Below are 22,946 nucleotides of genomic sequence, written 5' to 3'. Positions count from 1 at the left end.
GACAAGCACGAGCCGAAGCTATGAAAGCAGGCGCGAAGGCGTGTTCTAGTCGATGCTGCGGGTCCCGAGCAGGGAATGACAGCCGTCGCGGTAGTGCACCAAAATAAAACAATGGACGGACTAGTGCTGGCTAGTCAGGACATACTGGCTGCGGAAGAAGTGGCGATTGTTTTAGCTGCAACACACACTAGCTCGGAATACATTCTTACACATTGACAGAGAGCGTATCGCAATTACCTGAGGGGCAGGATCGCACCGCTAGCAGCTAAAATCCTGCAAGATAGCTACAACCGTGCCTACCAACCCACACACAAGTACTTAATATGGGTACCAGGTACCACGGCATCCCAGAGAACGAGAGCGCACATGCCTCAGCCGGAGCATTTCTCCCCCGGGTACCCATTGCGGATGCCGTGGAACCACTCCACTACTGACTTATAAAGACATACTTCAGCATTTAAGATTATCCCGTCGGGTCTACCCTCCGCCGGCTAAGACACTGGACAAAGGGGAGGAACTACACCTCCGAAAGCTACAGACCAACGCTTCCAACAACACGCGAAGACTACACGCAATAGACCCGGAGTCATATGACTCACAATGCAAATTCTGCGAGGAGAAGGCGGACCTGTGCCATATGGTATGGGCCTGACAATGAAATCAGGCGGTCACTGTGAATAACCAGCCAACGCAGGAGGGGTGGGAGAAAGCTCTGACCAAAAAAGAAAAAAAGAAAGAAAAAGAAGTCGAAAAGAACTAATCGAAAAAGCCCGGACAGCAGCCTACGCCAATGGGGTTCCGGACTGAGAGCTCCAACGCTACAACCTTCTAAACAATTTCATTAAAGCCCGAAAGACGCGGGTTCGATCCCGGCCGCGGCGGCTGAATTTCTTTGGAGGAGAAATTCGAGGCCCGTGTACTGTGCGATGTCAGTGCACGTTAAAGAACCCCCGGTGGTCGAAATTTCCGGAGCCCTCCACTACGGCGTCCCTCATAGCCTTAGTCGCTTTGGGACGTTAAACCCAATAAACCAACCAATTTCATTAAAATCTTTTCACCACCACCACCAATGAACACAACGAACGCCGACGGCCTATGGCTTCAACGCCGCGTTTCTGGCACAACGTTGTCAATGCCAACGCATGCAGCGCACATCTGTCAGTACCGCCACATAGCCTAAAGCACGAATGAGGTGTCCACTGTTCCAAGAGGGCAGTTATGCGCTTTTCCTCTGGTTCAGGTGTCTACCGAGATGTGTGAGACAGATATTGCGCATTTCCTTTCCTCAAAAACCAATTTACCAATTTTAACCTTAACTTTCCAAGCTCCAGCTCCATTGGTTTCACAGCTTAAAGGGTGTCCACTGCCGATTACAACGGACAATGGTTCGGCGACGGCAATGGAGATGGCGACGTCGCGAAACCCAGAAACGGGCGCCAAAGAGCTGCGCTCTAAAATCGTAGAACACAACTGCACGTGCACCTACAAAAACAAGGCCTAATCCTGAAGCTGCGTGCATTATCGCCGCGTCTCTCTCTCTCTCTCTCTCTCTCTCCTTATCCCTCCTTCTGTACTGAGTTAAACAGCATTGGAAACCGGCCGTGTAGAGGAGCACAGGTTAGAGTTCGCATAGGGAGCGCTCACGGTGGTAGTAGGGCGGCCTGAAGGTGTTCTCCGCCACCGACCAGCGCGGCGGGAAGATGACGAAGTCGGCGATGGCGGTGCCCGGCTTGGTCGAAGGACACGTCAGCACGGTGAAGATGGACGGGTCCTGCGGTAGTAGTGAAGATTGGTGCATGCAGTCAAGCTCCACGTAAACAACCTTCAGCAGTCATAAAAGTAACACTTGTTATTTTCAAGTCATGTCCTATAACCTGCTGATACGTAGGCTTATCGTATTGTTTATGCTCTAGACAACAGAAACCGAGTAGTTACTAGTCTGGTACAGATTACATTTCATTTCCAGTTTTTCTTCATGCTGGCAAGAATGAATCCAGTCAGTTGATTTTTTTTGTCGCATTGTCCTTACGGCAGCCTATAATCTATGAGCAAGAGCTTGAAATCGTGCTCGCTAGGACTTCGGTCTCCTTTCAAAAGATATATCCGGCGTCATTTACATGATAACAAAAATCTTCGTTGCAGCGCGTGTCATTGCTACAGAATCAACCTAATGAGACACTTGCGGAGGTTGTGCCGAGCCCACTGTCGTAATGCCAGTCCAGAGTGCTTAGATTAAGCCTCTCCAAATGAATTAAGAATCAAACATTTCCACAGCTCCGATTTGAAAGATTTCCTAGGCCTCTCATAACTGTCGCCTGAATTACTGCTCAGAAAAGCTGGTAAAGATTGTTTGAGTGCATTGCATCAGTCTGGGCGTCCTGAAGCGATTCAATCTTGCTCTAAGGTGAATATTCCTAACTACAAAGCTTTGAGAGATCTGTGCAATTTTTCTATATTTCTGATGTAGCATGGCGGGAAATAACAAGCGCCGACCAATCGTTAAACACAACCAAAAACAAAAAGAGACGTTTCGGCTCCGCTACGGGAGCCTTGTTCATAATCTTGTTCACAATAGATTGTGAACAAGGTTCCCGTAGCGGAGCCGAAACGGCTCTTTTTGTTTTTGTTTGTGTTTAACGATTGATCGGCGCTTGTTATTTCCCGCCATGAGTTTTTCCGACCAGACAGGTTTCCGTCGAACCCTGGATTTCATTTGATGTAGCATGGTTATCAAATTGAATACATATACACGTGACAATACGGGTTACCTGTCCACTACCCGGTGTTGCTTAATCACACATCTGAGTAACTTAGATGCCCTGTTTACTACTAGCGTCCAAAAAACTACAATAATTATTTTCACTGTAAAACTAAATGTTTATCGCGGTGGTCACAGCTTCGGAACGCCTTCACTGTTGTCATCGGTTGAACGAGTGGCTTTACACTACTGCATTTCAATAATTAACAGTAAATTTATCCCGCATATTTAGTGTCAGTGTACTGGTGAATCGCACGGCTAGTTTTGTACAAAGAACAACCAAATCTTTTATAACTAAATTTTTGCGAAAACTCAACCTTCAAGCCACTCGCCACACTCCGTCGAAAAAACACGGAGTTATAAACTCATTTACTGAATCAATTGTTATGTAGCAGAGCCGATGAAGTGGCTGTAGACCACACTGTAACGTCAAGGTGGTATGTGACTTCCCGAAGAGACAAATGGGCTACAAGGGACTCCGTAGTCACGGGCTCCGGATTAGTTCAGATAGCCTGGAGCTCTTTAACGTGCGCTGACAACAAACAGCACGCGGGCGTTTTTGCATTTCGCCTTCATCGAAATACGACCACAGCGGCCGGAATAAAGCCCACAACTTCGGGGTCAGCGGGAGAGCGCCAAATCCACAGAGCCACCGTGGTGGGTAGTTCGTTGGCCAAAGGATATGGACATGTATTGTTTACGACGTGGTGGTGGCTACGTTAGGCTTAGCGACAGCGAAGCAATGAACAGCAGTGGTAGTAAAGTATACTAATATCGTGAGAGATAGGTGGTATGACGTATGTAGAGAAAAGAGCCGACTCACAATGTGGTCGAAGGAGACCGTGTTGACAGTGTTAAACTTGGCCAGGTCGTACTTGTACGGCACGTAGTTTCCGTGCCATGCAACCACGTCGAAGGGCGAATGGTTCTGCGCACAAAACAAAAGAGAATAAATAGAACGAAACATGCAACAACGTCACTTTGCGCACACGGTAAACAAGTATCACCTCGACCGGTACACATATTCAACATCACACTTTCATTAAGATTACAGCAAGCATGTCTAAATGCAGGACAAACTAACGACCACCTGACTGCAATCCAGCTTGTTGAAAAGCAAACTTTTAGAAAGTGTTGTGTATAGGGCGGTAGACGTCTTACGCTAATTTGCCAAGCGAAATGTGCACTAGGCCGTCTGGAGCAACCCGATTAATAGTAAGAAGCAAAGGTTAGATTCCAAGGTAGCTAACCATGCTAGAACCCCTTCTGTTGAGTTCCGTGCATCGAAACAAGCTAGCGATCGTCACCTAACCCCCCCCCCCCCCCCCCCTTCACCCCTCCGCTTCTCTATCTGATGAAGTTTTGTGTGCACGTAGAAACTATTGTGGGAAGTTACCCCATACGGCGCAAAGAGAAGTCAGTATATGGGACGGAATGATCGATTCGACCCGCGCATATGGATCCAGACGGGTGTGCCTCCGACGTTTACTCTCCTTGAAAGCAAAGCAGCAGATTGTTCATGCCCCTGCCCTCTATATACTGTGAATAAAAAAATCATTGTGCCCGGTCAAACTTTTCGAGTTATTGCTGTTATCGTAAGAACTGGCGCATTGTGTTTATTCTGGCAGAAAAACCAAACTCCCGACAAAGGAGGGAAAAAAAACAACACAAGAACGTGAACGTCAACATGGCTTTCTTCCGCCAGTTCTCGTAGGCTTTTTGTGCTAAGTAGAACTAAATCATCATTTTACTCTTTCCTTTAGTTGCGTCGACAAACTGGACCACGCGGCTTTGCCTGCTCTCAATTGTCGATGCGAAGACTGACCTGGGTTGCCTGGAAAAGGAATCCCTGGTACTTGCTGATGATCGCGAAGCCGCTGACATCGCGGTCCTCGAACCAGGCCGTGGGCGTCTTGAAGTCGCGGGGGTTGGCCAGTCCGTTGGCACCTGGGCGTCAGGCATCACGCGCTGCTGTCAGGGGCGGCACAAGAGTGTGCTACGAGACTGTGTTGTTCTGTCGGGGCGTCAGTATTTGGCTTAAGGAAAAGCCACGCCCCCTGCCCCCGCTATTTACATTCAGTGGAGAAAACAGCTACATCCAATGTCCAACCTTTTATTCAACATCTTGAAAGGAACAGCCATTCATAATTATCTGCGACAGCTACCGGGAAACAAGCCCCTCACAGAGGTATTAGAAACATAACATCTACTGCACCTGGATACAACACAGAGGAGCTACAATGACTGAGTAGTGTTTCTCTGCTACCCTGCAGTGCGGGCCATTTTTAGTCCACAGTTATCTGACGTTTTAATTCATAAATACTCTTTTCTTTTTCACCTTCCTGGCTAACACACAGAGTTTATTTTCTGGTTGCTTTCAGAAGAGGAATTTTTCCCCAGTCCTACGGTGCATGCTTCTCAGTTGCAAGGCTTATTGGTGCATATCACATGTAAAACCCTGTAGCGCAACAGAGACGCTACAGTAGCGCCCGCGCCGCTCGTGTCTGACACTTTGTCCGTCATCTTCTGTTGCGCCAGAGGGTTTTTTTTTTGTTCATAAATTCTTCATTTTTGCTATAAAGCCACTTTCCACGAGGTGACGCCCTAAAACGTGAAGCCTGGCACGGACGTACTCTTTCATCGCCATGCATCGCTTGCATAACGTGTTTGTATGTTTTCGTAAGCCCTAGGCAATGAAAGTTCCGACAGGCACTGCTTAAAATCAGTCGGCTGCAAGGGACAAGCCGTCACCACCCCGGAGTCTTGCCGAAAGAACCGAGTCCACGGGGATGCCGGCAAGTCTTCCCCGTCACCTCACATTATTTTCACAGTGTTTTCGTAACGCTCAACACCGACCGTTCTGCGAAGCGTTGCGTAAAAGCAATCGGCTACATGGGACAAGCCGTCACTTGTCCGTAGTCTTACCGATTGGGCCGAGGTTGGGCAGTACGAAGTGGTTATCGAAGACCTCGAGTACGTAACCACGGCTGGGACCGGACACGTACACTTGGAAGCGCATGCCTTGCTGAAATTTAGCGAAAAAAACACGCCGTATTACGTCATCGCATTGCGTCATTGCTGAGTGGCATCATCAGAGACGGTTACTAACCATCTACTCAAGTCCTGTTCACTGTCGCTCACATGCTTCTTAATAACGGTTCTACTACACCCGAACGTTATGCAATACCGCAAATGCCACAACCGATGCCCTCCTCAAGCTGCTGAGCAGGGGCAGGGAAGCTAGAGAAACACTAGAGTGCGGTACCCATCGGAGAGCATGAGTACATTATATGGTCAACTAAAGGTGTTGAATAGCTACTTCAGTGCAGCACGTAAAAAAAAAAATTAGACGCGATTGCTTACTACTGTTTCTTCCTGAATAAATTACGTTGTCAGAGTAAATCATTTTCACTGATGGAGTTAGGGACTGGATGCGCCGATTAGGAACTTACATGTATTCGCAATGAACTCAAACGGCACCTTTAATGTCAGCGCGAAACGAAGGAAAACGCAACCACAGCAATGTCCACGGTAATCGATATAGTTTTGCGGAATGCCTGCTTGTTTCAAAGATCCCGCGTCATGCGGAGAGCTTCTCCTGGCCGCTCCGGTGGCGCCCCCAGCTGGCAGTAGCCGCAATCGCTCTTAGCGCGCGCGGACCGCCGCACTAAACGCCGCACAGCTGGGACCTATAATAGTGGTTACCCCGCGCCGTGCTCAAAGCGAAGAATCTTAGTTTCGAGCCACAACTTTCTTGCTGAAACTGTTCGCGAATTTTCCGCGGATCAATATTTATTAGCGTTGAATATTGCATCACCACATATATGGGAGGAATTATATTGATGGGAAAACGCTTACAGAAGGATGAAGCCTAGAAGGCACCGATGACGGCGCCACTGAGTTCAAGCAGCATATCATGCTGCTGTATCCAACTAGAAACCGAGCTGTTAGTGCTCTAGGCTTAATAACTGGTTCATCAAATTTACTACACACGTTGCTAATTAGAAAAAAGATATTAGTCGGCGCAGTAAGTAACCTTCAACGATACTATTCTTTCTTTTTTGTTTTTTTCTTGCAAGATACATCGTTATACATCTCGCCCTTGCTTTATGTTAGGCCAGATAGACTATAAATGCGAGCACCTGAGCACTCAAAAGAACCCAGTGTGGGAACAGTCTGAAAGTTTCCTTAAATCTCAAACTCATTCGTCCCAGCACAATATGCATGTATATATGGATAAATATGGGGTTCCGACAAATGCGACAGGATTTCTATGCAATAACACACTATCAAAAAAGACAAGAGTGAGCAGCCTGTTGTGACTGGCGAAAAAATAAATGCGTGTTATTCCTAAGAAGTGGGCAGCGCCGACTCTCAAACTACATAGAATATCAGTTGTGTTTGCACGCTTATGCATCCACGCGCATGCGTAATGTCGAGGTGGAGGTGCTTGTGCGCGTCAGAGGTGGCATAAAGCTTGAGCTGGTAGTCGCGTAAGTTCAGTGATGTACCCATTTCTTTGACCGGTAGGTCTCGCGCAAGCCAGCGTTAAAATTGGGAGGACACCTTGGCAACTAAAGTGTTGAGAGGCGAAAGCTGAGGACACTCCGCCGTGATGACTTCCGGTGAATGTGACGTCACGCCATTCCCGTGGCTGTACCGATACCCAAATTATACATCTTGCGGGGATCTTAAGTGTTAATTACGCTTAATTACACATTTTTCCATCTAATTTGACACAAATCCGACGTTTTGCCGACCATTCTGCGACAACTTTCAGTATGCCATGACAACCTCCAGTAGATGTGACGTCAGATTGCTCCCGTGGCTAGATCGATGTCCGCGCTATTTCGACGCAATTTCGACATTTTTGTGAATAATTAATTAACTAATTAATTTACAGTCATCAAAATTGGCTTCTAGGTTCATTTTTTTCTCCTCTATCTGAAGCAACTATAGGTTTTCTTCTATCTTGTTTAGTTCCAGAGTTAAAAACGTGTGACACGCTTTGTTAACGGACGACAGTATGAGCCATTAAAGAGAACGCGAAGCGACAACCGCTACGCCGAGCATACCTGGATGACGCAAATCTCGTTTGGGTCGACGCGCATCCGGCCGAACTCGGTGACGATCGACAGGCTACCCTGCTGTGGAACTGCAAGGTTCAAAGACAACAACGAGCTCAACTCAGATTTACACCACGGCTACGGAAGCGCCAAATTGCTCGAAGGAGGCTGACTTGCCTATAAGGAAGTCTCCGTCGGAATTATACAGGGCCCTGAAAAGACAAGCAAACATTTCTCGTTTTCCCGCACTACAGTCAGTGGCTGCTGAAAGGGATGATGCACTTGGTATTTGCAGTACTGTTCTCACTATTGTTAATGAACAGTAACATCAGTAGAGCAGTAGTAGAAACGCGCAATGCAATCGAGAGATTAGGACAAGAAACAAGCTGATAAGAGCTACAGCGCAAAGGGCGCCTGTCTTCCCAATAGAAGAGGAGATAGAAAGAGTGCGAAAAAAATACAGAAACTAATAAATATGAAAAACACCGAAAATAGTCACGCAACCAATTGTTTTGCAAGCACGCAATCATTTCGCAAGCAACGATTCACTACTCGTGAGCGCGAACGTTTCGGGCTTAGTCTCTCTCAACGCGGAGAGGAATTCGGAAAAACAGTCTGGCAACCAGGTTCGCTTGGGATCGAACGCAGTGCCCTTATCAGGCAGGTGCTGAACCAATGGGGTGTAGCTGTAGAAGCGAGTAATCGCATGAGCTACAAAGCAGTCGTTGAAAGCATTTCTGTATCCTGAGGGAACTTTGCGAAAAATTTTGCGGAGAAGAAAGATGGCACCCTTCCTTAAAAATCAATCCGCTCTTTTGGAATGCCACACTTGCTGTCACCGCCCGCAACTGCTTTTGAAGTTCCATCTCTCACCGTTATTTCTTCTTTATTTATTTCAGCGGTTTCTTTTGCACACTGGCCAAAAATAAAGGCCAGAAAACAAAGAATTCCATTTATGGACGCGCCTTCTATGGTCTACCACCTCGCTACCTTACTGGTCCGTGATGACTCCCTTGCTACAGGTGAGGACCTAAAGCCGTAATACGAAACTGGGAGTGTTCCAAAGCGCTTGAAAGAAAGCGAGTGTCACTTGAGAGCAGTCGTGCGTGCCAACACTTCCACAAGAGGCATTCAAGTGCTCAATGTATAGAACTAAGGTGAAAACGTACTTGTCTTTCATGGATATGTTGCAACAGTAGACGTGAACGGCCACTCCATGGCGAGTCTTTGGATCACCCGCTCCGCACACGGTGTTCAATCCCTATACGAGGAAAGCGAATAATCACAATCCAAACAAGAGAGCTGGTAACAAAACAACAGAAAATGCTAGGCGAGAAGAAAGAAAACACTGCACAAGCACGAGATCCGTTTCAGCTGACAAGTCACACTGCGATTTTTTTTTAGAGGCGTTTTAAAGTTCGGTCTTCGATAAGCCATGTCAACAAATATTTCAGTATTTCTCACCGTTGTGCGCAGCCTATTATCTTACCTCTTGGAAGGCACCTTACCTCTTGGAATCGCAAACTTCCGTTAGGCTTCTTTCCCTTTATATCTGCCACCGAAAACTTAGAACTGTTACCGGCTGCATAAAGCTCCCCTCGCTTAATTATGCCACAAATAGAATTGCACGGTAATAAGCAAACAGAAAGGGGGTTGGGGGGGGGGGGGGGGAGATTGCAAAATAGAAAACATTGGGCCCATACTCACGTCAACAAAGTCCACTGACACCTTTTCCAGCTCTGGAATACTGAAGGGTTTCCATCGGAGCTAGAATGAAAGGAAAAAGTGTCACCTTAGTAATGCACACTTCAGGGTTAACTATAGGAAGCATCCGTGCACTGAATTTGGTCAGCATCACACGATGACTTTAAAACGCCACGAAGAAAAGCCATATAGGTTGTTCTAGAATGCGAAGTCGTGACAGCGGCCTGAGCCCCGCGAAAAATCAGCCCTGAGGCTGGCTGCATTGAAGTAAAGGCTACACATGCTTTGTTTCGTCGTTTCTCCTTGTTGGGTTCTAGACGTGTTTTGCAATAGACGGCCGCGCAGCAGATTATATCAGTCGACACAAAGCCAAACGAAATACAAACCCATCAAAACCACGTAAATTTCACGAACAGAAAATGTTAACAGCGCCAAGCTGTGCTGTCATCTACAATGCCCGTAACCACTATAACAGGCGATACAATACGCAGTTCAGTGAATCATGCACTTTAACTGCTCAGTGTGAAAATTTCTCTCAAACGCCGCTTCAACATGAAGGAATACGATCTCCGTCATGAAAAAATGCCCGATTGCGCTCATTATCTCGGGAAAAAAAAGGTTGGCTTCTTTCCATTTCTGTGCACCATGGGAGGTATGCCAATGCGGAGGAGTGAGACTGGATCTTGTTCTCTCTGTCGGTAGTAGGAAGCCCCTCAGTGGTGTGGCTTGAAGTGTCGGCGTAGCCAAATGATAGCCAAATGTTTTTAGGGGAATCCCCAAAGATGGAGTAGGTTTGCAATAAGGGAGTAATTACTCATCAGCGCCACACCAGCGAAGTCATACGGCTACGGAGGGAAACTATACAGCTTTAGTAGAAAGTGGCTGCCGGGCCACCGCGGTATTCATGGCAATCACCAGGCCGATGAAGGTGCCCGTTCCGCCCACAATGACGGAATCCCTGTCAATATCCCTGTAACGAGAGCTGGCGCAGCGTGTGGGCTTCGTTCCCTGAGGCTGGAGCTGCACACTTTCAGCGTGGAACACGGGAGAGTTCAGCAACCGCCGCCTCAGGGCATTGGACCCTAGACTGCGCCTCCGTCTTCCGTGTGATGCAGCGCGTCGTGAAGCAACATTACTGTGTCGTCTATGGCTCGGCGTTGCCTTAACACATAAGTTTGCTTTCCGGATCGCGACGGCCGACAGCCCTTCTTGTGCAAACTGTGCCTGTGAAGAGGCAATCACTTATCTCCTGTGTGAGTGCCCCGTCTTTGTGAGCGAAAGAAATAAGCTGCGTTGTGCTCTGGACCGTCTTGATCCTCGCCCTTTCACAAAGGCCAAGATCCTCGGTCCGTGGCCACTACAGCTGCCATCTAGGCTTACAAGGCACTGTTTTGTTTTTTGAGAGAGACTGCCTTGATAGACAGATTGTGACTGTTTCCCGTTCCTTCTCTCTTCCCTCTTTTATACCCTCATTCCCTTTCGCTGTGCAGGGTAGCCAATTAACCTGAATCCTTTCTGGATAACATCCCTGCATTTCCCCTCTCTCTGTATCTATCTATCATAGCTTAAGAAAAAATTCGTCCTGGTCCAGGATTGAAACCCGGGACCACCACCTGTCTGGAGCAGTCGCCCTACCAACTGAGGTAATTAGCTCATCCTGGTAAGGCGAGCTAACCAGGAGGTAGGGCGAGAGCGAACTGATCAATTACGCGAACCAGAGAATGGTGTTGCTCCAATGTTTAGGGGCATCCCCCAAGGTGAAACAGATTTGCAATAAGGGAGTAATTATTCATTAGCCTAATTGCCCATTAGCTTAATTATTCTTGGATAGTAACTACTCATTTTCCTTTCAATACGAACTTTCTGTGAAAGCTATAGCTTCCCTTTGTAGCCGTATGGCTGCTCCGGGGTGAACTCTAATGAGTAATATTATTCAAGTAAATAAAGCACCGAACAACATGGCAGCTGAGGCAAAGGAGCGACAGCTGGGCCAAGTGAGCCTGCTCTCAGGACGAGCGCACGCCAGAGAAGTGCATTTTAACCATTTCATTTAAAAAAATGCAAACTTTTATTCCAGACTTTGCAGCTGTTAACCGTCCTTTTCACTCCGCAAAAATGATTAAAGGGGGACAGAATGCAGGACACTTGGATAAAATACTGACCTTTAGGCTTGCGTTAGCCACATTGTGCATTAGCTGATTCAGTTAAACGGCTCATCGCTGCACGGGCCATAACCACTGAGAAGCCAAATTCTCAAAGCTGTTTGTTCATGAAAAGGGTCATCGGCTTGCGGCAGTCCCCATGCGCAGCCATCCACGGCGTTCAGTGAGACGACGAGGCGCACAGACTCTAGCCCGACTGTTTATTCATTAAAGTGCGACTATGTTTAACGAGCTTCACTTTTGAACTAAATAGTAATCCACGCTCGGCTGCGTCAGATTTCAGTCTCGCTTTTTCTGCAGCGAGTGGTACTGCGCAAAGCAATGCAACAAACATCAGGGGAAGTGGTCGGAGACAGTGCCAGCTTAGCAGCAGGACTGTCCGAAACACTGCGCGCCATCACGCGTTCTCGGTGACGTACCTGGTTCGGGTTCGGGTGGTTGGAGTTCCAGTCGATGGTGAGGTTCTTGTTGCCAGTGTACTTTGTGAACGGCGCGTGCTGCACCGACGGCCTGATGCGGTACAGCCAGCTGCGAAAGGCGTGGACGTTCACAGTATTAGATCGCGATAAGACAGTAAGCCAAAGGTTTCACGAAAACAAGCGCCAAAATTACACAGTGCCACATTCTACAACAGGTGAGAAAAGCAACAAAAAAACAGGAACTAAACATAAACTAAACGCTTAATTGCAAGCAGGACGTCTTGACCGATAGCGCACATGTCTCCACAAGCTGCAAGCATGGCTGGAGCAGGCTTCAGCGAACTTCAATGTGAAAAGAGACGTCGTTTGCGAAGTCTTTCTGGGGTTTCAGCGGGCTGCTTGTGAGGGCCGAAGCCAAGGAGACGCCATGTAGGCGGCGCACTCACGACTTATGATTCAGTCCATGCTTTGATTCCGATCGTAATCTCGGCCACGATGATTCTGGCCTCAGACTCGGATCATTGTTAAGAGTGAATTCGAGTGAGCCCTTATATCAAATGAACCCTTAATCTGAATAAAAGCGAGGCGATGATTCCGAGTGAGCCCGTGCTCCTGATAAGGCACATGAGTCCATGACGCCCGTGTAAAGTAACAGCCGGTGAATCCGCATCTCCCCATGTACTCGAGTCGATATACGATCTAACGAGAGGCTCTTGAGACGAGTATAGGAGGCGATTAAAAGCTAAAATATAGTCCTATTTAGAGGATAGATAACGCCACACGGTCGAGGCCCCATGCCGGTGATAAAAATGAAACCAGAAACAAACAAAAACAAAGAGCCCTGCTAAAGGCTATCTGTTACCCATAAAGTGGCACAAAACTGTTCGCGATTCAGTGACTCTGGTACAAAGCCATCAATGAAAACAAAATAAGAAATGAAAACAAATGAGGAAATGGTTCCTAAAAGTCTCCTTCGTACCCCCCCAAAAAAACAATATTGTTTTAACTCGCGCTTAAACATGCCTTGAGAGGTGAAGCTTAAGTGCGAAAGAGACTGCGCTCACATGAGTTAACCACGATGAGTTGTGAATCAAAGTGAGTGACGGCGCCTGGATGAGTCGTGAGTCGACGTGAAACCTCAATCACAGGGAGCGACTGAGCCAAAGTGAGTTGTGAGCCTAAACGTGTTAGCATTCACCAGTTCGGACGAGTCCGAGTTTGATTAAGCCAACGTCTTAGCGGGATCAAAGGTTAACCATACTTTTAAACGTGAGCCTGAGAAAGAACTCGGGATTTTGGCAAGGTACGAGTATGATCATAGAAAAGACGAACACCAGGCCGGGTTGAGATCTTGCACCCATTACAAAACCTGTGGGTAACCGGCGGCACTGGGAACCGAACCCGGCCCCTTCCGAATGCGAAGCGGATGCTCGACCATAAGACCGCGAGTATGGGCGCCAGCGTTGATAGAACTCTATATTAGTGCGAACACGGCCAGTGAATGTTTCCGGCCTTCTCCGAAACCTTCAGTGAAACTTTCGTTTCTGTTTTACCAGCCACCGCCTTTCCGGCACAGAATCAGAGCACTGGCCTCGTAACTCGCTCCACAGTGCCTCACAGCTGTTTCTGCGCTGACGTACTCGTATGAGCGAACGAAGGACGTTCATACGAGCAGAATGCGACGGACGAATACTTTGCGGCGCCCTAGTCGTCGCACAAAAACAGTGACAGGACCCACCATAAAGCGCCGTAATGTATAACACCATTGGGAACTAAAGTCTCCAGGAGTCGTGAAAAGTGGTCTAGGCGTACAGTTGCCGCGTCTGCGATCACCTCATTCGGCTACCCCACATGAGTAGCGTGAGTCCCGCTTTCGCATCCACAAGTACTGACCAGAGCCACCAGCTAATAATAGAGCTATAAGTATGGGCTCCCATTCAAGCATCCTGCAAGCTTTTGTCCTGAACTATACATCCAGTATGGCCTGCTTCCGTACTGGACCAAGATTGTGGTATCACGTGTAGCTCTATAACTTTATAGTAATATCACGGCGTGGCGGGTCACGTCAGCAGAACAGCCGAGCAGACGGCCTGTGCGCATGCGCGCAATATCACTCGCTTCGCCACTGCGCTCCAGCATTGGACGCTCATTGACCAAAGTCGGCTGACAATCCCGTGATATTAGCAAAAATTTGGAGAGCTGTTCATGAGAAAACCACACGACCTAGCTCCTCACTGACGTACTATTCAAGTCCTATTTTCCTTCCTTTTTACATTTAACTCTCAACAAACTTCCGGGGCACGCCATGTACTAATGGTGTCGAGGGTATGCAGTGACTTTCCGTCCTTCAAGCCACTGCAGTAAAAAAAAAGAAAAAGAAAAATTAGGTTTAATGATCGCGCACTCGAACAGCCAGTGGAATAAGTCGTGGCTCTGCCGAAAGGAGGTGGCATTTCGCCTCATTGAAAACTGTCTGCTTGTCCCATCAGGGCCAAAATGTCGCGAGAACGTGTCGAACAAAAGTAGCAACACGGTTGTCAGCGTACTGGAGGTAAGACTCTTTCTTTGCCTGAGTTTCGGAGATCACTTCGGGGTGATCGCAATGATGCAACTAATAGAGGAAGGTGTTACTTTTTTAGCTTCTTTTCGCTTGGCTGCTTTTTGACTCATTCATGCATCCCGTATGAAAATGGTCTATAGACTTCTTATTGATTCTGTTGACTTCCTATAGATATTGCTTTTTGTCTATTCATAGTCTATAGACTGTCTATAGACTGTCCCAGACGAAGATGGCCCAGACGAAGACAAGTCTCCTTGTCGAAACGTTGGCTCTAGCAACCTGAGGTTTTCCCCTCCCTTGTTCATTTTGTGATAGACTGTCTAGGGCATTTGTATTGCCTATAGACTTTTGTCTATAGAAAGTCTATAGACTTTATAGACAGAAGTCTGCAGACACTCTTTGGACTGCCTAAAACTTTTTTTGTAAGGGATGAAAGAGGAATAAAGTGAGAGACCCGCTGGTTCTGCCTTCCTCTCTGCGAGGTACGCCTTGTCGAGATGCTGTGTTCAGTCTGACATATTTTTTTTTTGCCCCTGAATCAGGCAAAAATTTTTTCAACCACCATGTATTTCCTGTTGTGACACCGGAAAGTCAAACCTGGAAGAACATCTGCTACTTGTTTATTTTGGCCAAACGTGATCGCAAAAGTGCCAGTAGGGGTATGAGGACTCCCAGGGATCTTAGAAATTAAAGTATAGAATGAGCTTCTGCATATACGGGAATTAACTCATTACTCTATCGCGTCATACTTTTATGGTGGAGCATATGTCTACATTCCAATTTTTTTTTTTCAATTGAATGATTCTGACTGCTCGACCGCTCCAGCGAACCAACACCGGCAGCTCAAAGGTGCTTATCGCTTGATGCCAACACAGAGAGGAACAACATAGGTAAAAGAAACAGCACCGAGAGGTGTTAAAGATTAGGAACCTCCCGGCGCCAGATACAGACTGGCTTGTTCGCACACGACGGCGCATGCTTTGATGAGACGCTTAGAAGGTCCCCCGACCGACCTCGGTTGTCCAGGGGAAGACATGTCGTTGCAAGTGTAACGACAAAGGAGGAGAAAGCGCCCCTGATAAACAGCGTGTAAGGGCCGCGAGTATCTCTCGACATCGCCGCTTGCGATACTGCGCGATAGCCTTGAACCGCTACAAGAAGCTTCGAGCGGCTGCCGCACCGTACAAGCGAAGGCAGCGTCCCGAGAAATGGCGGCCTAGTATTAGTTTCACCAGACTGAGGATCGTTCTCCCAGAAACGTGTTCAGAACAGAGGTACGTCTATCGCCTAAGGCGCAGGTACGTTATATGCCCCCGTGATGAGAAAAAAATTCACTTGCGGTGAACTTTAATATTAGACAGGAAAGGCTGAGATGTTGGCCGGAGCAAACGCGACTCTCTCCTGCTACTCTATACACTGGGATAACGGAACGCGGAAGAAAAGGAGGTAGAGTGTACATGGGAAGTGAAGGTGTCATGATACAATGAATTGCATAGAGTGTCCCCGAGAATGCACATGTCCATGCACACAAAGGCTAGCATAAGTTTTGCTAAAAAGTTGAATCTCGTTACAACTAAGTTGAAAGGGCCCGGCGATTACTTTATGTTACAGCCGTAGCTTCGTTATTGCCCGTGTTGTACGAACTTCTAAGGGGAATCGTTATTCGTTCATTATATCTATTATTTCGCTATAAACTGTTTCGTAATAACAAGGTTCGACTGTACCATTCCCATGCGTAGGTCGGAGTACCCGTGTATCCAGCGGTTTTCCAACAGACGTAACTTTGTCCTTGGTCTATAGTTTCGGCTTCACCTTGCTTAGAAAAAGGGTCTATGACCCCGATCCCGTGTGGATCGAGAACTGTTAGGAGTGGCACTCACTGGCCAAGAAGCCTTTGTGCCACTGAAATCAGATCACCATCCTGATATTACATCGCCATATCATATCGTTATCATCATTGTATTATACTTTTATAAAAACTAATGGCTTCTCTTCCAGCTGTATGGCACGAAGCTATAGCAGCTATCTATAATGGCTGTCTGCAGAAATTGCGCATTGCGATAAGAGCTGACAAGGGTAGGTAGATGAGGGGCTCTTTTGGGGTATGCATATGTAAGAAGTCAACCCTCATCGGATTCAGAAAAAGACATATTAAAAAAAATTACTCTGCGTAATGAAGGGAAGCAACAGCAAGCCAGGCAGAAATGAAGATGCAGAGAAGGACATCCTTCGAAAACTCAAGGTTCGTGGGGCCTATAGTGTCGCAGAGTTGCCTTGAAAAAGTGGACAGGACAGGGCATCAGAGGTGTGACAGACAAGAAATGAGACCTTGAAATAATCTCTCGGTAAGTGTTGGGAGCGCGTTTCGTTAAGCATACAGGTAGATAGATAGGCAAAGAGACAAAGAAAAGTTCATTATATATCAGACCAAACGCAGCGCCAGATTGCGTCTTATTCTCATTATGTGACAACGCTTACATGGAATCGTCCTGACACTCCACTCCTCTGTCCCAGCAAGGTTGATGGAACTAAGATCACTTCGATAGGATAACAAGTTAATAACATTGGACCCACTGCGGTGACAGTTGCTTTGATATTCTTCAAATGAACGTGAGGTTATGGGTCGCAGCGGCCCCGTTTAGATGAAGGTCAAGTTTTGATATTTCTGTGCACTTTAAATAATCCGAGATGGAGAAAACTAACACGCAGTCCAATACTACGGTGAGTTTCATAGACCGACGGGCACCTCTGGCAAGTAAAAATCCACAATCAACCAATAAAAGCGTGCCCCCCCCCCCCCCCCCCCCCCCAGAAAAAAGAAAGAGAAAACTTTCTCGGCTACTCTGCGTGACTCGTATGCGAATAGGACCTATACAGAGCTTTTCACGGCCCCCGAAGAGACCGGCATTTTTTTTTTCTTTGGGAGGGGAGGGGGTCTGTGGGGCGGGGCATGGGGGAGCTTAATCTTCAGCTCGTTTCTGTGCTACGTGTCCAATATGGCAGCACCCTTCGAACTCTTTTTGAAAACGTAGTATTCCACGGCGTCCCGAATGCTGCCCTATGGATTAGAACGAACTATAGTCCTTGCCTTTCGTTACAACTTGCCCATCAGCGGAGCGCCCAGTCTCGGTTAGTGTATTCCTCTATACCCCACCTGCAAGGTCTCCACCGGTAAAGGCGATCATTACGTGTCGATGGCTGAGATTCCTCCATCGGCTAAAGCGTTCCACCCACCTTCTCTTGTTGGTCTCCCTGGGGGCCGTGAAGGCTGTTCCGGAGAGCTGCTCCGCGTACAGGCCGTAGGGGCACACCTGCGGGTTGTTCTGCGGAGAACGAAAACCACACGAGTCACGCTGCATACCCTCACATGATCCCAGGCTTGGCGTTGCTTAAAGTTAAATAAACTGGCAAAACGTACAAAAAGCCCTTTGTTATATTTTGTTTACAGAGTGTCATCAAAGATTAATGAGTCTGTGCAATCGCTTGCGTAACAACTCATTTATACATGCAGCTCCGTAAGCGCCGTGTTGTCGCCTGGATATAAGCTGCATATATGCACATCCAAACATAATTGAATTCCCTACGCGGGTGATAATGTATGACTCATGCAATGCACGGAAATAAGGATGTCATGAAAGGTTCCCCGGTCAGTCCAGGGGGACTACGGGGCTAAGTGGAGAGTTTATTCTCTTTTTTTCTTCCTTTGCATCAGTGCGGTTACTCGGCCCAGGCATTTTGATGACTGCAATTCATAACTCATGTCTCAAATGCGCCTTTGTCATCCTAAAAAAAAAAAAACGAAGCTCCACCTTCATCAAATATTCGAGAGTCACGCTGAAATTAACAGACCATATCCAGGCATGGCGATGGCAGTATGCAGCCAGTGCGTATGCAGTATGCAGCCAGGCTCGCAGCACGGCTGTTGCTCGGTGTCCGTCAAGGTCACTCTCGGGGCTCGGCCAACGGCGAACGAAGCCGACACTGGAGTTCCAGGAAGCGTGGAAAGTTCAAGGGTGGTAGTGCAGGTGCGCTGTTTTTTTTTTTGTTTTTTTTGAAAGCGGATAGTGCAGGCCTGGCCGACTCCGCGACGGCTGCTCCTGCCCTCCCGTACCGCGCGGCGCTCCGAGGGAGCTTCGCGTAGAGTTACTGTATATGCTACCAAAATCCCTGTCGTCACCGCGTCGAGAAAAGCGTCCCGATGATGAGGGGAAGGGAGAAAGTGTTCTATCTGCCGGCCCGTCCGGGTTGCAGGGAGCTGAGGACAGTCGGGAGGAGACAGGCAGCTAAAGAGGTTGGGTGGTGTGTCTGCGGGCGTGGAGGACCGAATTACCGCGCCGTGGCACGCGTTCCATCGCGCAAGGCCCGCCGCCTTCGAGGCATCGCCGCATCGACAGCCACCCGAACCAGAGTATTGAAGGACTATGCCAGAGTCATCGCCTCGTTGGTAGTGGTTTATTTTTAAAAAATAAAAAGGTGAAGCAAAAGAGTGTTGCCGGCCGCGGCAATTGCTGCGGCCGGTGGAAATGAAGGGAAAAAAAGAGGATAGTGAGGAGAGTATAGAGGGGAGCGATAGCAAGAAAGGACAGGGAAGAGCTTTGTACACTATTTACAAAAAACAAAAGTAATCAAGTTCGCGCCGCTCGCGCGCTAATGTCCAAGCATTGTCCGAAAATAAGTGCGCGCGAGCGGCCACTGCGCACAATCACTTACAAAAAAGGCAGTAAACTGTATGTACATAGCCGCACGCACGTAGCGTCTTGTCTCGGACTAATCTCATCGCCTCGGCCCCTGTATGTGAATTGTCCACCGGACTTCTTCCTTTTCCTACCTCTGTAACGTTCCGTATATTCCCACCTTTAATGCACTGTATGCCTTACTGTTGTTCGCTATAGTTGGATGAGTGTATTTTTGTATTGTCCGTCTGCTGCTTGTCGCGTTTCGTATTCTGTATAGTTGTTTCTGCTACTTGTTTGTTTTGACCTTTTCTGTGTTTCTCCCGGCCTTTAAGTAAAGACTTCTTTTATACCCTCAACCCCTTGAGTTCCTTCTCGATAACCGACGCACAGACACACGTGCACCACGGACGACCTGACCGACCTTAACAAATAAACGCTGTCCAACGCTCGCTTTTAGGACACAGGGAAGCGCAAAGCGGCCTCTGTGCCTCAACAGCTTCCGCCAGGCAGCTAGTTGACGAGCGATAGCTGTGACATCCTGCCTGACAGCGCATTAAACGCATCTCGTGAACCCCTCCCCATATTCAGTGCGGCGCCAGACTGCTCGGCGCACAACATGCGAAGGCTCTGGGAAAAGTAAATAGAACGAGCACTGTCAACCGCTTTATGTTCCGGTCGATATATCACCCCGAGGCCGACAAAGAAAAAGTCTTCTCGTCTCAATGCATGAATTCACTACACGGTCACGCATGCCGCGCGGGGCATGACGTATGCTTAAATCCACACTGCTTTCAGGTAATCACTTTCTGATAGCTGGCCATGCCATAACCTATTGTATTCTGGCCACGTGACCTGATGGCGTCTCCAAGCTCTGTTCCTGAAGCTCTGGTGACCAACCTCGAAAAATCGCCATTATGCAGGGATTATTTAAAAAGAGAGAGATGGGGGAATGAAAAAAAAAAACATTAGTTTATAGTGAATGCAATTTGAGATACCTCATCTCCAAGGTCTTTGTCGATACATTTGCCATGGTTGCTCCATGTGACGAAATAAAATTACAGTCAGAAATTGTTAGCCCGTATGTTGTAAACGAGACCAGGCATAAAGCGCGATATGTTTCCTCAGGCGGCTGCACCGTGTGCGGAAGAAGCCCGGCTCTGAGCAGATTGCCCAAGCATCGATCGTTATCCCCACGGCATAATCAGTAGCTGCCGGCTTTCGACAGAGCGTTCAGTACGTGTCATACTTAGAAGGCACACCAGAATTGGCTCATCGTTTTTCTGTGGAGAAGCCTGAACAATTTCTAGAGTTCCGTCTAAGTATGACACTGTCGCTGGTGGCCGAGTTCGTGACTCAAGTGTTGCACTACCGCGCTGCCTCTCAGCAATGACTTGAGCAACTTTTCTGCGCCCACCCAGCGCTGGATTAGGCGGGGGGGGGGAGGGGGGGGGGCTGCAGCCCAGGGCCTCACCTCCGACAACAGGAGAAGGGGCCCATTTATTCTAACCTGCTTAGTATATGGAACCGCAGGCAATGGAACTTTGAGCGACACGTATGAAGCGAGAAAACCAGAACGAGGAGGCGGGCCCCCACCTTATGTAACTTCATTTAGCCGAATCAGCTGAGGAGAGCTTGTCGAGCTGCAAAAACAGGAATCCCCGCCACCCCAGCAGGGCCCGTTTCTTACGAAGCGATATATGCATTTGCTTACGGACTCCGGGAGGGTTTTCATGGTTTTCTGTCAATGCCCCCTGTCCAGTGATGTATGAAGGTGTAGTGTGTTTGAAAATCCTGGCGTCGGCATACCATCCACTTTTACAGGCGGGACTCCCGCCTCGCCGTCAAGCATTCCGCTGCAACAGCTTTCATAATCCGCTAAAAAACAATAATTAATTTTTAAAACCGCAAATATATCCACTGATATGCAATGCAGTGCTAGATGTACTTGCTTTGCACCCTCTGCATTGCTTACAAATGTAATGAAATGCAACGCAGTAGTGTCACAAGTATGATTAGAGCAGGACATACAAAAACGAAACCAGAATATGCACCGGCTTTTGAAGTGGCATCTACTTGTGCGAGTATCATATACAGACTGTGGAGAAACAAAATTGGCTGTGGTTTAGCGCTGGCTAAACCCAGAGTGACGCGAGAGCTCATCCGAGCCGCCTACTTATACAGCTGCGACACCTCTCCCCCTCTCCACTCGCCCCCACTCGACACGGTGCATGCGCACAGCTGTTGCAGCTTAGTTTCGCTGGCAGCAGCAGTTGCTCCGCACCGCTTGACCAACCCACGGTGCTCAAGGGGGGCCATGCTGGAGGCCCGAAGAGCTGGCGTAGTGTAGCTCTCGCTACAATAAACGCGCGCAGTAGAATGCTTCTATCAGCTACAAGGGTAGATGGTTACAAGGGTGGACCCGTGTCTTTCGAGTCAGCAGCCGAGCGCCGTAACCACTGAGCCACCGTGGCGGGGCGGATGGACACGTGTCGCACGTTCCAAGAGTCGCGTTGTGTGCTGTGCGCTGTAAAACTAATGCAAATGCTTTACCATTGATCGCACTTCGTTCTTTTTAATTAGGTGCAGTTACAATGAAGCATGGGATATATTCCAGTAGTACAGCAGCGGGAAGGGGTGGCAGTAAAGGGGAAATGAGAGGGGGCCTACATGCGCATTAGCCCAGGGCCCCCGTTTTTCTTAATCCGGCCCTGCGCCAACCGTAATAAAGCACAAACAGCAGACTCTTGGGAAATTTCGGGAAAGCTGGCTTAATTAACATGGATGAATGCGTCCTACGATTAACACGAACTGGATATTTTGTCAGATGGGAAACTTGCGCAAATGAGTTGCACAGGCGTTAGAATGATAGTCGAAAGAGTTAAAGAGAATACCCCATGGTGGAGTAATATTGTAGTAAGGGAGTTATTACTCAATCTCCATCCAAGAGCAGCGGCCAGAAAACTGAACAAGTATGGCTGCTATCGAATGGATGCTAATGAGCAATTACACCTTTATTGTTGAAATGATGCAAGCATGGACTGAAGAAGGAGGAGTTTGGAAATTGGCTTGGGCACACGTTTCACAAGGTACTGATTACATTTCGAGTTTCGAAAGGCTTTTTCCCCTCGGACGCTCATTCAATCAAAGTTCGATAGACAATGGCGACAGTGGTAACGCTAGAGACTTTACGCGCAAAAAAAAAGAAAAAAATGTGAAGACGATCCTAGGTGTCTGGAAGACTGATGACTGGGCGAATTGGTACTGATCCATCTTAAAACCAGTCAAAAGACGCAACAAAGGGAAAGAGAAAAGAAGAAACAGGACCAGCCCCTGTCCTGTTTTCTTCTCTTTTCTTGTGTTGCGCCTTTTGGCTGGTTTTAAGATGGATCCTAAGATGTGTTGCGACAAATCTGCGTTAGTGGCATTGGCTGTACGTTTCGTTTTTACACTGATTGCCATCCTTCAATTGAGTCTCTGAATTTAAGTTCGCCCATTCTTTTTCGTTTCGGTGCTGCGTGGGCTTCTGCACTCTAAACAAGAAGACGCCTGTATGGGAGTACAGAGGGAGTAAGCTGTCCGCTAGAGTAATGAAAGGGAGTGC

The 22,946-nt window shown here is 47.9% G+C and overlaps 1 protein-coding gene across 2 annotated transcripts in view; it reads right to left on the bottom strand.

Annotated features, from left to right (window-relative positions):
• Window positions 1-22,946, bottom strand: part of hgo (homogentisate 1,2-dioxygenase) — a 41,123-nt gene that overhangs the window by 10,437 nt on the left and 7,740 nt on the right. Inside the window, exons 2-12 of one of the 2 annotated variants that reach the window (XM_089571654.1) lie at window positions 18,519-18,650; window positions 17,904-17,992; window positions 12,110-12,218; window positions 9,532-9,591; window positions 8,994-9,085; window positions 8,002-8,036; window positions 7,834-7,913; window positions 5,684-5,783; window positions 4,584-4,705; window positions 3,582-3,686; window positions 1,645-1,771 (exon numbers count right to left, since the gene is read on the bottom strand). In XM_089571654.1, the coding sequence (XP_089427780.1) occupies window positions 1,645-1,771; window positions 3,582-3,686; window positions 4,584-4,705; window positions 5,684-5,783; window positions 7,834-7,913; window positions 8,002-8,036; window positions 8,994-9,085; window positions 9,532-9,591; window positions 12,110-12,218; window positions 17,904-17,992; window positions 18,519-18,521 (922 nt within the window). In that variant the 5' untranslated portion in view covers window positions 18,522-18,650. The remainder of the gene's footprint in view (window positions 1-1,644; window positions 1,772-3,581; window positions 3,687-4,583; window positions 4,706-5,683; window positions 5,784-7,833; window positions 7,914-8,001; window positions 8,037-8,993; window positions 9,086-9,531; window positions 9,592-12,109; window positions 12,219-17,903; window positions 17,993-18,518; window positions 18,651-22,946) is intronic. The other variant, XM_089571653.1, reaches the window with a different exon arrangement.

Source organism: Amblyomma mixtum, chromosome 2 (assembly GCF_055824585.1).
Source record: "Amblyomma mixtum isolate Tamu chromosome 2, ASM5582458v1, whole genome shotgun sequence".
Lineage (NCBI taxonomy): Eukaryota > Metazoa > Arthropoda > Arachnida > Ixodida > Ixodidae > Amblyomma > Amblyomma mixtum.
The sequence above is the reverse complement of the archived record's forward strand: the minus strand, read 5'-3'. Positions and strand labels throughout refer to the sequence as shown.